Source organism: Phaenicophaeus curvirostris, chromosome 1 (assembly GCF_032191515.1).
Source record: "Phaenicophaeus curvirostris isolate KB17595 chromosome 1, BPBGC_Pcur_1.0, whole genome shotgun sequence".
Classification (NCBI taxonomy): Eukaryota; Metazoa; Chordata; class Aves; order Cuculiformes; family Cuculidae; genus Phaenicophaeus; species Phaenicophaeus curvirostris.
In genome coordinates, this window is record NC_091392.1 from 117,795,108 (window position 1) to 117,811,253 (window position 16,146).

At 42.7% G+C, this 16,146-nt stretch overlaps 1 protein-coding gene across 2 annotated transcripts in view; it reads left to right on the plus strand.

Annotated features, from left to right (window-relative positions):
* Nucleotides 1–16,146, plus strand: part of AGPAT3 (1-acylglycerol-3-phosphate O-acyltransferase 3) — a 56,146-nt gene that overhangs the window by 22,230 nt on the left and 17,770 nt on the right. For both annotated transcript variants that reach the window (XM_069872697.1, XM_069872705.1), the window contains exon 2: nucleotides 15,786–16,012. In XM_069872697.1, coding sequence (XP_069728798.1) covers nucleotides 15,835–16,012 — 178 coding nt within the window. In that variant the 5' untranslated portion in view covers nucleotides 15,786–15,834. The remainder of the gene's footprint in view (nucleotides 1–15,785; nucleotides 16,013–16,146) is intronic.

Here is a 16,146-nt window from a genome sequence, read left to right on the forward strand (position 1 = left end):
GTAGGCTTTGTGAAGTTAAATGCCAGGCAAGAATTGATACCAAGAACAGAACAGAATATTTCAGCTAGGTGGCACCTACAATGATCACCTAGCCCAACTGCCTGACCAATTCAGGGGTTACCAAAAGTCAGAACTTGTCCTAATGCCTCTTTAACACTGACAGGCTTGGGGCATCAATCACATTTCTAGGAACTAGGAAGAATTACTTTTTGTCCATCCTTTTTGGAAAAAGTATATATGAACTGTTCATTTTAACTTTCCTCTTACTTGGTATTTGGTAAACTACGTCTTGGCTCAACAGGAAAAATTCATTTGGCATCAGTTACTTTTGTGGAGAGGGAAGAAGCTTGGTATCTTGCCACACTGTCTGGAAAAAGGATACATGCCTCTATCAAAGTGCAAATATTATCATAGACCTGTGGGATGACAAATATTCTGTATCAATTGCATAGCTATGTAAACTCAGTGGGACCCAGTAAATAATAACATGATTTGAGAAGAACGTAGCTTATTACCACACTAGCCTTTTGACATTGTAGATTGTGGCTTCCCCTTCCCACCCTTTCTTTGATTATACTGCTGATTTTCTGCAGATCATTTCTTTCCAAATAGTAGCCTAAATAATGGGTTAAAATGAAATTCTGTCAGGCCAACAACTGCTATCCTGGAAACTGCTGGTGCGTCCTGTGCATGTTATATACATATATTTTTATATATATGTAATTATAGAAGCTATTTTTATATATTTATATCTGAGTATGTATATTATTTTTATAGATACAATTTGTATTTACATCTATATATAAGCAAAGTAATTTTTCCAAACCATGTCTATGTGGAATTTTGCTCTTCTGTACTGAGACTGGTAGCTGAGGAGTGTTGTTTGGGGGTATCAGTATGGCGCTAACCCACCAAATCTGTGAAACCTCCAGAGCATCCACAGCCTGAGCTCTAAACTTGGCTAAAGCAGGTCATCCCCTCCACCCCTACTTCCTTCCAGGGAGGAGCATGTTGCTTCCTGTCCCCATGTCCAGAGGTCATCAGGCATAGGACCTCACCGCGGGAGTGGGCATGTGTGTTTTCAGCCACTTAATCCTGCTGCTGCGTAATGGAGAAATATTTTATATCTTTTCCTTTCTGTGAGAGAAGGAGGGCTCTCAGCTCCTCTTGAGTCTTAAAGGTGGTGATGGTGGTATTACAGCAGATCTCTGGACAATTGTAGACTGTCGCCCATCTGTCCTCCCCACACTTTGGCCAGCTGAGAGCCAGAAACCTGAAAACCTTGTCACTGTGGCACTGCACACAGACTGATAAGTCACAGCTTCATCAGAGACTGTGAGCAGCACAAGCAGGCGATCAACAGGTGCCTGTAAGGATGTGCTTTACCTCTGCAACATCCTGAAGTTGTACTTTGCTCTTAAAGAGAAGCTTTCCTATGCCTACATTATAACTTTGGGAGTAAGACAGAATCATGTAGATACTGTGCTTTTTAGAGGTATGTTGGCTTAATTTTCATGAGGAGCATTCAAAACTGCTTAAATGTCTTGTGGTGCTGGTGGCAATTTTGTTCATTGCAAGTGCAATGGTTAAATGACGTGTGAGCTGCTGCCGGGCTGAGCAGAGCTGTTGGCTCTCACAAGGATCCGCTCCCTTGCATATAGGGATGGAGAGATGCACGAGTGGGTCATTGTGCACTGGAACAGGCTGCCCAGGGAGGTGGTTGAATCACCTTCCCTGGAGGTGTTTAAGGCACGGGTGGACGAGGTGCTAAGGGGCATGGTTTGGTGTTTGATAGGAATGGTTGGACTCGATGATCTGGTGGGTCTCTTCCAACCTGGTTATTCTATGATTCTATTTATCTATGAGTGTTTACCAAAGCTGCCACTGAAGTCCTTTCTTAGGTATCGCTGATGAATGACCTGGCTGGGAAAAGAAAGACAGCATTTAGCACCAAGAGCATCCCGGAACTGTTTGGCAGGCATTACATCTCAATATTTCCCATCAACTGCTGCACTTGAAACTGGGCAGGACACCCTCCTGTTGCACTTGGGTGTGAAATTGCAGAGAGCACTTAGGAGGAAAGAAAGTATTTGGCTGTCCTGTAGAGGACTGTAGTGGATCTGTTGGACCTACTGGAGTGCGCCGAGTTGTCCAAGAGCTTCTCCCAGGCTGCTCTTGCTCTCAAACCCTGTGCAAGCTGGAAGCTTGACAGCGTTCTTCAGAATTTGGGGTTGATTTACAAATTGAGTATCAGATGGGCAGGCGATGCCTGTAATGCTGTGCACAATGGTTGAATGGCATAAATCTGCTGTGGCACGCAGAGGAAATCTTGCACAGGCCTGGGAAGTTGCTGGGGTGTGTAACACAAAAAGCAGAGTGTAATGTGAGTGAAGGAATAGGGAACATGGAAGCTAGCAAGGATTAGCATCCTGCTTCTCCCTTCATGGGGGCAGGAGTTTCTGGGTTTTTTCTAAAGTAGCAGTGGGTGGTGAATAGCTGCCTCCAAACAAACAGAAAGGTCGAGGGGAAGTTTATGAGCTCCCAGGAGAAAAAGCAAGGCTAGCAGAAGGTGTTTGACAGCAGTTTCTAAGTCACATTTAACTGTCTGTCTGGAGGCATGAGCAATTTCCAAAACAGGATAATTGTTCCTATTTATTTCTTAAAATATACAGGATACAACAGTGTTCTAGCTCATGCATTTCAGCGTAAAATGTCTTGCTGTGGGCTGGTATTTTCCCCTGATTTTATCCTTTTTTCTTTTAAATTGCAGTCTTGCTTATCTTCTCCTCCTCCATGTAAGAGCCGGGGAGATCTCTTCCTTCTGTGTCTTGCCATACCAACAGGCTGCTGGGAGCACAACTCCTTCTTGCCCTGGGGTCGATAGCCAACATCTCTGTGTGCGGCTATGTTGGGGAGGTGGTGTTTGGGTGGTTAACTTCTGCGGTGCTGCAAAGAAGAGCAAACACAGCCCTGTAGAGGACCCAGGAAACACAGTCAGCTCTGGGGAGGGGTGTGGGACCCCTGTTTGCACCCTTTAATGGGGAAGCTAGTACGTTACAACATGGACGTTGATTTATAGAATCACAGAATGGTTTGGGTTGGAAGGGACCTTAAAGATCATCCCATTCCAACCCCCCTTCTTTGGACAGGGGCACCTCCCACTGGATCAGGTTGCTCAAAGCTTCATCCAACCTGGCCTTGAACATCTCCAAGGATGGGGCATCCACGACTTCTCTGGGCAACCTGTGCCAGTGCTTCACTACCCTCAGAGGAAAAAAATTCTTCCTCATATCTAATCTAAATCTCCTTTCTTTCAGCTTAAATCCATTCTCCCTTGTCCTGTCACTGCACTCTCCTGTAGTGTGCCTCCCCAGCTTTCCTATGGGCCCCCTTTTAAGTACTGGAGCCCCCTTTAAGTAGTGCAATTTAACTTGTGTTTTAGCTTAGCTCTGCTGCAGTAAGGCTTACTCAAGTGCAATTTCTTTTTGGTGAGGAGACCAGAATTTTAAAGCACTTTTTTTTTCCCCCCTAACTGTTGGATTTCTTCTTTCCATTAAAGGTGAAACCAAGAGTAACATGTGGCTAATTGTGTGCCACGTAGAACCAGATAAGTTATGGGGTTTTGTGGGTTTTTTTGGTTTTTTGCTTTTTTTTTTTCTCTTGATACCAAGCAGGTCAAAGAAAGAACTTGATTTCAAATGCTTGCAGCTGGGTAAATGTTTGTAATCACTAATATTTAATTTTAGGATAAGATTTATTAAGACTGCATTCTACAAGGGCTCTCACAAGTTTCTGTAAATGTACATATACCCACAAAACCCTTTTGTATCCATGAGAAATGAGTCAAACTTTAGAACTTCCAAGTTATTAGCTAATCTAAATCTAATATGCAATTAAGGTTTTCTAATAATAGCTTTAAGAAGAATTAACTTTGTGTGTTGTTTATTCTGAAGCAGAAGTGTCAGACTGCAGACCAAACAATGACAAATGGTGTGTGTCTATACAGGGGAGAAATGGCACCCAAACATCTACAAGCTGTTGTAAATTACATACTATAATAGAAACTGTCCTAAGTTTATTAAACCAAGAGGCAATATTTGTCTTCCTGAAATAAAAACAAGGTGCATACATGCACAACCAGGCTCACCGGGAAGCTCAGCTGAGAATCCTGCATTGCCTTACAAGTACGGTCAGTCCATTTTATGGAAAAACGGATGGCAGTGATGCTTCAGTGATGCTCAGCCATGGCATTGAAATTGCTTGGGCTGGTTTTACTGAGTGAACTCATGACAGAATCTGTCTGGTTTCCTTGTTCTGAACAGAAAATCTTATGAAAACACCATTACTCTCTTCATTGATGGAGATGCTTGCAGTGAGGAAGGGTTCTCAAGCTGTGATTCCTTGTGTTGGTGGCCTTGAAGCTAGCAGCTTTCTAAGCAAGTCAGGATTAATTTTGGTTACTGATTCATTTGTTTAAATAGAGGCATGTACGCTGAGGAGAAATTGAATTTTTGCATACTTGGCGCTCCTTTGGTTTGTATGCAGAGTAAGATAAAAGGAAATGGTTGAAATTAAATCTGGAAAACAGCCATTTGAATATTTTTTTTTTATGCTTTCAGCAGTAATATTGTAGCAACAAGTTAGAAAAAATAATTTTCACCTCTAGCAGAGGCATAAGCACAGTGCTCTCCACAGCTGGCAAGGAGGCTTACTTCTGTCAGTGACCCATCATCTAGAGCAAGGAAGAGGGAAATCTGTCCCTCAAATGCAGGGATATGTGGTATCAGGAGCTGTGTAATCTCCTGCTTCCATCGAGTTGTTTGAATGAGGTTTTTTTGTTTTGTTTACATATTCTGTGGTCTACAAGCTACAAAATACAAATTAAACAACCGGTTATCCTGAGTTGTTTTTTTTTTAGAGTGACCCATATTGTGTTAGGAAGCTGCCCTGCATTTTAAAACTGGGAAGGAGCACTGAGGCTGATGTCCTGGTAGGGTACGGACCTCTTATGGATGCTCTTCATAGTGCAGTGGGGGGCTGCGTTCCTGTGGTCCCTTCCCAGTGGGGCTTGCTGGTACACGGAAAGTATTCTTCTATGCATTTTATTTTGTAACCTGCTCTTTCCTGAAGTTTAATTGATAAACTTAGTCTTTTATTAATAAAATTAAAGATTTATAGAGTGGAGGAGGCATGAATTAGTGTTCGTGTTGGGGTTGTGTGCTTCTCGTGTAGTTGTTATTGTTTTGAGTGACCATCACATCATGCCTGGAGTTAATGCCTACGCTTTGCCTGTGGTGGAAGAAAATGAAGTAACTACTTCAGGACCTCTCATTCTGTGTGCCTGTTAAGGGATGATAAATGTCAGAACAGTGTGCACAGCGTGTTTTAGTTTTGTTTTGTTTTGTTTTTAACCTTGAGGTATTTGCATCTCATTAGGATGATGAGTCAAGCAAAAGACTTTCTAATTGATGGAAATAGACTAGTCTCATCAAAAATCTCTACAGGTACTGAGTCAAACGTATTGACACTAGTGGAAATTTCTTTGATTAAGTAGACTGTAGTTCAAGACCAAAATAATGACTGTATTTCAAACAGATAGTGGTGACAATCTTTAACTCTTGACCTTTTCTAGAAACTGGCTGTGATGCTGTTTCAGTGCCAAGACTGACAAAATTTCAAGTAATAACTTTTCATCTCATTTCATGATGGTAACTCAGTAGCATTTTTTTCTTTTTGAGATCATTTTCCTAGTTCTCACAACTCAAACAAATTTGCATCTTTGAGATCTAAGTTTGGCTTAAGGTCCCTTTCCATACACTTAAATTTTAAAAAATCACGACAAACAGGATTTTTAATGAACTCTGAATCAGCTTTGCATTTCAGTGAGGGATGTGCAGGAAATTAGACCTATATTGTGTGAAAAACTAAGTTAATCTTCTTGTCACGCTTAGATTTAAAAGGCTAGGTCTGTAGTAGACAGTTTGTAATGCTGTGTGGGATGTGATTGAATAGCTGTCTATTTTTACAGCATATCTGGAGAGTCCTTAGTACAAACTGTTCAAATGGATACCAGAACTGTTGTTATACCTTATTTCCTTTTATTTGCTTATTAGCTATACTGACTCACTGCTGTTGATCTGAGCTATGTTTTCTGGCGTACTTAGACAGCTGTGGTTGCTCCTGGTTCTTCTAAAACGATACTTCTAAAATAAAACAGGCCCGAGTGGAGACTGCTTTTAGTGGTGCCGTGTCAGAGTAGGCAGGAGCCTCAGTTTGCTTTTTTTGAACTCTTGGATTGGTTCATTAGCCCTTGTTAAATTCTCTGTCTGTTGGTTTTGTATGGCTTCTGCATCACATGGGTCAGGTTCCCAAATTCCTCATCCCAGAAGCAGATGTGGTACGGTGCAAGAAGTGGAACACCATTAATTTCCTACTTTCTTCACAAATGTTGTCCTTTATCAGGGGTGTTTGTTATGAATATATCATTACACTTTTAAAAACTGGATAGTCACTGCATTTTTATCCTTTAGCTACAAAAGTATTGCATATTCTGCAAGGAAAAATTATTTCTTGAATGTGACTGAGGTAATTACTTCTAAGCATCGAATGCAACTCGTTAGGTGATCAACATACAAGGTCCAATGCAAAAGAAACAAGACTAACACTGTAGCTCAGAAACCAAGAGTGGGAGGAGAGAAAAAAAGAGGTGGTTATAGAACATGATCTAACCTGTCACAGTGACACAAGGCTCAACTTAACTGCTTCACTCAATGTGAGTGGACACATCTTTAAATATACGCATTTTTTTACCTTCGGTTGGAAAATGTCAGTGTGTGCCAGCCCACAATTCTTCGTGTGTGAAGCAGTTTTCAGCTAATAACTTCATCATTGTGCTTGAGCAGCCAGTCTATTCACCACACCTGGCTCCCTGTAATTTCTTTCTCTTCCCAAAGATCAATCTGGTGCTCAAAGGAACCCATTTTTTTGTTGGTAGAAGATGTGAAAGCAAAAATGATGGGAGATCCTCAACAGCCTTTCAGAAAATGATCTGTGGAATTGCTGTGAGCTTTGATAGGATCATAGGCAGCTGTGTGTCCACTCAGAAGGAACTCTTTTGAAGGTGATTGTAGCCGATTTTCTTAATTTGTTAAATAAAAGGAGTTACAGGCAGTGTCTCGGTTTTTTGTGTTGGATCTCATGGAATTGTGTGGTATGTCCCATGAATGTCCAGGAAAATAATCTGCTGCCCCTGTGGAAGTGTAGTACTTCCGAGGAGTGCTAGGACAACTAGACTGGGACCTGTACTTCTGTTTATCCACCAAACATTTATGTGTAGTCAGTGGCATCAAAAACTTCCTTTCACATCTCTGCCTTAACTGTTGGATAGCTAGTGATTTTCACAGCTGCTTTTAAAAGAGAAGTAGCCCGAGTCGAGTCATCTGCAAAATCTGGAGAGTAGAAAGTATACTGAGAGAAGAGGTGTTTTCTTCAGCTCCTGGCTGCTGCTCTCTATACCTGTCCTACTCATATATATGAAGCAGCTCATGGAATAGATAATTACTACTCTGAATAAAACAGGTTTTAATTTTCTTCGTGTGCTTTTGATGATCAGAATTTTCATAGTAGTCTGAAAAATGCTGAGGAAACTCTTGATGAGATATGGCAAACAAAATTCCTTTTGTACTGCTACTGATTTGCAACATTATTTGCCTTTCTTCACAGATAGGTCTTGCCAAGTTTTTACAGACATCAAGGAGGCTTACAAAGCTCAATCTGAAAAATAGTGTTGTAAAATATGATGGTAAAAGGTAGAATTCAGTATTGTAAGGGTTTCACTCAATTTCTCAACTAGAAAATATTTTATGAGGAAGGTAAAATACTAGAGTTCAAGGTGCAGACAATGCATTCAGAGCAAAAGATGCCTGTAACTAGTTTCATAAGTGGAGACAAATATGGAATCATAGAGTGGAAGCAGCTGGAAAATGGCAACAGCATGCTCATAAAAAATGAAGGCAAAAGGCCGGAGAAGTAAGTACTGGCTGGTGCGGTGTTGTTGTCTAACATGTTAATATTAACTGGGTTGGAATATTAGAATCAGTGGACCGATTTCTAATTTCATGCTCATATTGATGCAGACCTCATGAACTTCAGAGGAATTGTACACACATGACAGCCATAAATTAATTAAAACTTAGAGTTCAAAGTGGAAATACTATAGTACAGAATGATTAATGGCTTAATTTTTAATTTTGAGTTCATAAATAACTACTTTTCATGAAACGGCTGTAATGTGCTTAATGCATGTTCTGCATCTGTGATTTTCTAACCTGGTTTCTTAATGAAATGGGGCTGATGCAATCACACTGTCTCTGTCATTTTCCTTTCTGATGGCTTTTGAACTTGGTGGCACATTTCGGTGACATTTAATAGAGAAGTAGAAATCTCAAAGCGGTTAATTCATTAGTATTTCCATGAATATAGAAAGCTGGGTAAAAGAGAAAGGCTGTATTCTTCCTTCTACTGAGAGACATATAGTAGATTTTGGATACTAGAGCATCCATGTGAACATGGAGCCTCAAGATATAACTCTGTGCCCAAGAAAGTTGTAGGACGTCTACCTTCTTGCCCTTTGTTTGAGGAAGTATATGAATAAGGGAGAAAGCCCAGAAGAATGCAAAGCATTTAAGACCTTTGTCATTGGAGAAGGTAAAGATGAGTTCTATGGGGAGTGTTCTCTGATCATAAAGTCAAATAACCCTGCAAGGTAAGGCATCAAAAAGCAATGATGACAGAGTGCCACTTCGTTTGAGATGGGTTTTGTGCTAGTGGTGTCTCTCAGCATGGCTGTGAAAAGCAGGCACTTGGTGAAGACATGAAAGCAGGGAGACTGCTAAAGTTGCTTGCAGTTCACAGTGTGGCTACGCAGGAGGAAATGGAGGCTTTGTGGTGGAAGTTGTGAAGTTAGAAGGTGCTTTAGGAAAAAAGGGGAGGGAAAAAGGTTTTTCCAGCAGGTCTTTGTGTATGTGCATGATATGGGTATACTTTAAAAAAAGAAAAAATTAATAGTGCCAAGGCTGAGGGGCATGGTTTAGTGTTTGATAGGAATGGTTGGACTCAATGATCTGGTGGGTGTTTTCCAACCTGGTGATTCTATGATTCTATGACTTGCTGTCTTAATCTAGGGCAGATGTTTATTTACTTCCTACACGCTTTGCTTAGCTGGTCTTAATAGATGTGTCAGATGCAGAAGTGTTGCTTCTCCTTGTTCCAGCAAATTCTGATTCCCACATCCTCTGCCCAGCCTGGCTGTGAGATTCAACGAAATGAGTGCTCACCGCCCTTTGCCTGTTTGCCTGTCCTTGAATTGCCTGGCTATCCTATGTGTGCAGGAATGCAGAATAATAAAGAGTTCCTGGGTTAAGATTAACTTCTAATTGTCTTAAAAATCAAATACAATTAAATGAGGGGTTGGCAAAAGGGACACTGACAGGTTCTATATCCATCATTGAAACCGGAAGGATCAGGCAAGATGACTAACCTAGTTTTCAGTTGATCCCAGCCTGTTTTGAGAGGAAGTGCAAGTGAACCAGCTATGCTTTACGGAGCAATTGGGCAAATGCTGTCCTTGAGAGGTGCCGGAGATGAACCAGCTGTGCTCTGGCTCCTGTTCTCTTTGACCTGCAGCAATAGTGGCAAGACTTGTGGTTCCCAGATGCCCAGGGTTGCAGCGAGCCCAGGTGCAGGCACGTGAGAGGGCTGCGCTATGTTGTCTGCCAGACCCGTGCAGCTCTGGAATCCACCAGAGTGAGATGGTGTCCAGCATGTGGGCACAGCACTGGTGCATGAGTGATAAATCCTGCTTTCCATGTGTACCTAAGCCGGAGAAGCAACAAACTGCAATGTTCCCAGCTTTCTGTCTGGTAAAGAGAGATGTGTTCTCCTGGGTCTCTAATTGGCAATGTCCTTCATGTAAGGGACAAATACTGAAGTGCTCTATGCTGTGCTCAAAGCAGAGAGTCCATGGAAGTGGAGCCAAACCATTTTATTTGAAGGTAATACTTGACATTTCAGTTCTTCCTCGTGCCTTTTGGATGCACTTTGGGCTTTTATCTGAAAGGGCCCAAGCTGTGCACTGATAGGCAGTAAGGACTTGGTTGATGAGTATGATAGACAGAGTCATCAGCAAAGCTGCCTGTGCTGTATGGAAGGCAATTAGGAATTCAAGAAATACTTGTGTGCAGAGAGAGAAAAGCACTTTTCCCCTTTCTGGTTTGTTTGAACTGTTCTTTGAGAGAGACCAGATGAAAATTATAACTTTGATCTTGGAGGTAAAGAACTTGCTGTTTAATGTTTGGTTGTATTTAATAAACTGACTGTTATTCTGGGAGCTACTGAAAAACACCTGAAAGGCAACACGGGTTTATAAAAGGAAGGTCCAGCCTGACAAACTTAATTTCCTTCTCTGACAAGGTTACCCGCCTAGCTGACCAAGGAAAACCAGTTGATGTAATCTTTCTGGATTTCAGTGAGGCCTTTGATACTGTTGCTTACAGTAGCTTCCTAAATAAAATGTCCAGCAAATAACTGGATCAACATATGATGCAGTGGGGGAACAATTGGCTGATGCGTTGGGCTCAAAGGGTCATAGTGAGTGGAGTCACATTGGGCTGACGACCAGTCAGTAGCGGAGTTCCGCAGTGATCCATCTTAGGACCAGTACTCTTCAATATGTTCATAAATTTGATAGGAATGGTTGGACTCGATGATCCGGTGGGTCTCTTCCAACCTGGTTATTCTATGATTCTATGATTCTATGAAATGGCCTGGATGCAAGACTTGAAGTTTTACTAATGAACTTCACTGGTGACCCGAAACTGGGGGAACCTGTTGACACTCTTGAGGGCAAAGAGGCAACAAGAAGTATCTGGACAAATTAGAGGGCTGGGCAGTTGCCAACCACATGAAATTTAACAAGGACAAGTGTCTGGTTTTGCACCTGGGACATGGCAACCCTGGATGCGCATACAGACTGGGGAGTGAGAGGCTGGAGAGCAGTCCTGCGGAAAGGGATCTGGGGCTTCTGGTCGATGGTGAGTCGAACATGAGCCAACAGTGAGCCCTGGCAGCCATGAGGGCCAGCTGTGTCCTGGGGTGCATCAAGCACAGCATTGCTAGCTGGTTGAGGGAGGTGATTGTCCCACTCTGCTCCACACTGGTGTGGCCCCACATTGAGTACTGGGTGCGGTTTTGGGCACTGCAATATAAAAAGAATATCAAGCTACTGGAGAGTATCCAGAGGAGGCCACAGAGGAGGTCTAGAGGGGAAGTCATATGAGGAGCAGCTGAAGTCACTTGATCTGTTCAGCCTGGAGAAGAGGAGACTGAGGGGGGACCTCATAGCACTTTACTGCTTCCTCACAAGGGAAGGAGGAGGATCTGATGTCTTCTCCTTGGTGACCCCAGACAGGACCAGAGTGAATGGCAGAAAGATGTGCCAGGGGAGGTTCGGGTTGGATATTAGGAAAAGGTTCTTCACTCAGAGGGTGATGTAGCACTGGAACAGCTTCCCAGGAAAGCAGTCGTGGCACCAAGTCTGACAATATTCAAGAAGCATTTGGACGATGCACTCGGACACATGGTGTAAATTTTGGGGTTGTCCTATGCAGGGATAGGAGTTGGAATTTATAATCCTTGTGGGTCTCTTCCAACTCGGGTCGTTCTGTGATTCCGTGACTTTAAGAACATGCCAGTGAAAAAGATGAATGGGCCCATTTCTGTGTTAGGGAGTCAAACGCTGAATATCATGATGTTGTGGTTTAGCCCCAGCCGACGATGACCATGTGGCCACTTGCTCGCTCCTCTCCCACCTTAGTAGGATGGGGAGGAGAATCAAAAAGAAAGGGTAGAACTTGTGGGGTGGGATAAAAAGAGTTTAGTAGTACAGCACAGGAAGAGAAAAATAATGATAACAAAAAATAACAATAGAAGAATTTACAGAGTGAATGATAAACAGCGGAACTGCTTACTGCCTGGAAAGTCAATTCCTGCCTCGCTCCCAAGGAGTAATTCCCCCTGCAGCCAGCTCCCCTAGTTAAATACTGAACATGGTGTTATATACTGTCAAATATCTCTTTGACCAGTTTGGGTCAGCTGTTCTGGCTGTGTCCCCTCCCAGCTTCTTGTGCACTTCCTGCCTTACAAGGAAGAAGATTAACTCTATGCCAGTCAAAACTAGGGCATTATCCACCCTTATAACATTTGCATCATGCTCAGGTCTTATACTTTGCAAGTAACCACCACCACTTTCCCTCTTTGATTTTATTTATATATCATTCCCTTAGCCTGTGGGCCACCCCTCCATGGTATCTGTTGAGTTCATTTAGTCCATGACTTTGGGTTCCATCTGTCATAACAGCCCTTCAGGGCAGGAGGGAGATGGTATGTGGTGTTTGATTGTCACGTACTGCATCCTGGAGCTCACAGTTGGTGAATCTGATGTGGCTCGTATCCACAGTCTGTGGGCTGATGATGTTGATCTCAAGGAAGTTGCTGGGCAGCAGTTGCTGAAGCAGGTTCTGGTTCCATCACCACTGCTCAGGTGTCTGTGAGGAAGATTTGGGAATTAGTCCCATTGTCTGGATCAGTTCTTCCTGGGGTGCTGTGTCATTACAGTACTTGCTTTTTACGGCCCAGGACAATGTTCCAGGCCATAGCATGGGTCACAGGATATATTTCCAACCATCGATGCCTCCAGTATTATGAGCACATGATGCTTGCCTTGGTGGGTCTGTGGGACTGTGATATAATCAATCCACCTGGCTGGAGGTATGGCTCCTCTAATCCTAGTCATAGTATTTTGGTTTTTACTTTTTGTAAAAATTAATAGGAAGTCCCTTCAAGAGGATCAGAAGTAAGATGAGCCCTTCTGTTCTGTCTGGGAAACTTCCTGCTGGAAGCTGGAGCAGAAATTTTAATGGAAAACCCCTACTTTATGATTTTTGTTTTCCTTACAACTCACGTACCCATATCTCTAGGGTCAAGATAGGTTTTCTATCCCACTTACTCAACATCCTCTCCCTGGTCATGTGGATAAAACCACAGGGTGGCTTATGGTGTGTACCGTCTATATCCTTTCTCTTGAGCAGAAAATTGCTTGCTCCCAAAAGCTGAGCGACTGATCCGTACAGGTCTGGAGAACAGGTCTTACGAGGAGCAGCTGAGAGAGCTGGGGTTGTTTAGCCTGGAGAAGAGGAGGCTGAGGGGAGACATTATTGCTCTCTACAAGTACCTGAAAGGAGGTTGTGGAGAGGAGGGAGCTGACCTCTTCTCCCAAGTGACAGGGGACAGGACAAGAGGGAATGGCCTCAAGCTGTGTCAGGGGAGGTTTAGGGTGGACATTAGGAAAAATTTTTTCACAGAAAGGGTATCGGGCACTGTCAGAGGCTGTGCAGGGAGGTGGTTGAGTCCCCATCCTTGGAGGTGTTTAAAAAAGAGGTGCGTGGGGACATGATTTAGTATTAGACAGGTATGGTTGGAGTTGATGATCTTTAAGGTCTTTTCCAATCTAATGATTCTATGATTCTGTGACTGTCCAGCCTCAGGGCAGATCTCTGGCTGATGTTCTTTAAAACAACAAAAAAAAATTGTAACCATAAACAAGACTTGAACATTCAGGAGACACAGCAAGCAGTAAGAACATGCTGGCTTGTACTTTCCGAGGATGTTCAGACGTTTCACAGCTGTTATAGCCAGCCTGAGGAAGAAAGGAGAAGTGAAAGAGAAAGCAAAATTATTCCCTCCGTCTTCCCTGTAGATTGGGGGACATTATTAATAAATTCCAAGTGAATTTATTAATACTAGGAAGAATATGTACTAGGAAGAAAATTAACTCTGTCTCAGCCAAAATCATCCCATACAGCTGCCTCTCACACGTGTGAATGCTGGTGTGGTGTTTTGGCTGTATGAGACACCTCTACCCTGCAATGCTTCAGGGAGGGGAGAGGGAGGAGTGCCCCATTTGTTTCTTTTTAAACAGAAGTCTCTGCTTCTCAACAGCTGTTCTTAAAATAATTTATTAGTGAAAGAAGTATTTCTCCTGTTCTTACAGGAAAACACTAAGAATTTAGATTATTCATCATAAGCTTCAGTGCTGGGTGCTTCAGCTTGATTTGCTTTCTGTGGTAGGCACAATAGTGGCTCTGTTGAAACAGGCTTCCTTTTTCCTCTGCAATGTGGTTCTGAAGTGGGAAGATTACTAATGATGCAGATAGTTTTTAATTGTGTGAATGCTAGACACTCTGTACCTTGGAACGCAGTACCTTTGTAGATCAGATGGTAGAAAACAAGCATTCACAAATAAAACTGCTGTTGAGTTTTATAAGTAGCATCAGATTATAAGTAGGTGGCAAACAAAAATGGTTTGATTCCCCACAGCTGGCGTACACTTTATTTTTGGGCATCAGGAACTTCTGTACCGCCTTTGGATGCTTGGCTTATCAGAAGTATTTGTTACCATCTACTGGTTGTTCTGGTCATTTGCAACACTGGCAAAGACGGAGCATATTTGGCTGTGGCAGAAGATTAGGGTCATGCTTTCATTTTTTGAGTGAGGTGTTGAGGCTGTGGTTTGACATCCTGGTTGGCCTGGCTGTTGGGCGTCTAATACTCAACAGGCCAAAAAGACCAGTGCCAAATCAAGGGTTTAGAATAAACTCAGTCTGGAGGCTTATTAAATACATTTTGTTGGGTTAACTTTGTACTGGCATGATTTGTATTGGATCAGACTTGTCTGTCTTAAATTACTGTGACTTTCTGCTGGTTCATACATCTCCCATCTTTCTGCACTTGGTGTAAATATGGCATGTGCTCCAGTCTGCTTCAGTGGAATCAAGATTCTGTGACAAAGCTCTTTCCTGATCAGGTTTGTGCTGCTTCCTAGCTTAAGGTTTTTCCATTATTTTACATTTTGTCTCACACGCACACACACACATGCTAAGTGGTATATTCAGTCATGGAACCGTGTCTTGACAAAGTGAGAAGTTACTAGACTTGCTCCAGCATGGGTTTTTTTGATGTGAAAATACCTAATTTCCATTTCTATACCTTAGTTTTTGCCAGACTTTTTCCTCTGTGTGACCAGCAAAATTCACTGCAGGATGAAGAGCTTGCTCCCTAGATGAACTGCTATACTCTTCTAGTCAAAGCAAGCACACTATGTCTCTGTAGCCTCTGGTAGTCCTCATTCCGTCTTTGTTTGGAGAATTGTGTACAGAGCGGTGGCTTTGAAGGCAGACCAGGAACCATTGGTTCGTTTACACAGCTCCAGGGGCTCCTCATGCTATTTATTGGGTGCCGGGGGCTGAGGCTCCTGTTGCAGTTCAGGGACAGCAACCCCTGTAGGTATAAAAGTCTCGGTATAGCTTGTTTACTGATGGGGGCTTGAGTGCTTCACTGTGAGGGCAGGTTTCTCTGTTCCTCCCAGCATTAAGTCTAATTACATTGTCTTTGTTTAGAGAGAATTGTGAGATTCATCTTCCGCAACCAATAATCTTCTTAGTGGGCTGTAGATTGCAAATAGTGATTCCTTCCTATTTTTGGAAGTGATGTGCACCATCAGCAGTTTGTTCAGTGAAGACCTGAGTGAAGCAGGCTTGGAGAGCAGAGTGTTTGTTGGATTGACTTCCTGTTGCTGAATTTGCGTGGACTGTTTCAGGGCTCTCACTTTGCCCTTCTTCCTCAGGGCTTGAAAATCCAGTCTCCATTTGATTCTTTTCTTTCTCTTTCAGGACAATTATTCTGAGTGACGGCCCTTGCAAGCGCTTCTGAGTGGTTATCATGGGCTTCATTGCCTTTCTGAAGACCCAGTTCATAGTTCACCTCCTCATTGGGTTCGTCTTTGTTGTGAGTGGACTGATCATTAACTTCATTCAACTATGCACGCTAGTCCTCTGGCCCATAAACAAGCAGTTTTATCGCCGAGTAAATTGTCGCCTTGCCTATTCGCTTTGGAGCCGTGAGTATGCCTGAAGGGGACGTGAGGGCTGGGGAGGAGAGTGGTATTGTTTCTCTTTTTGTTAATTAAATAAAAGAGATATATATGTGTATATCTATACACACAGAGACAGAAGTGATGAGTTAGCCATAGGC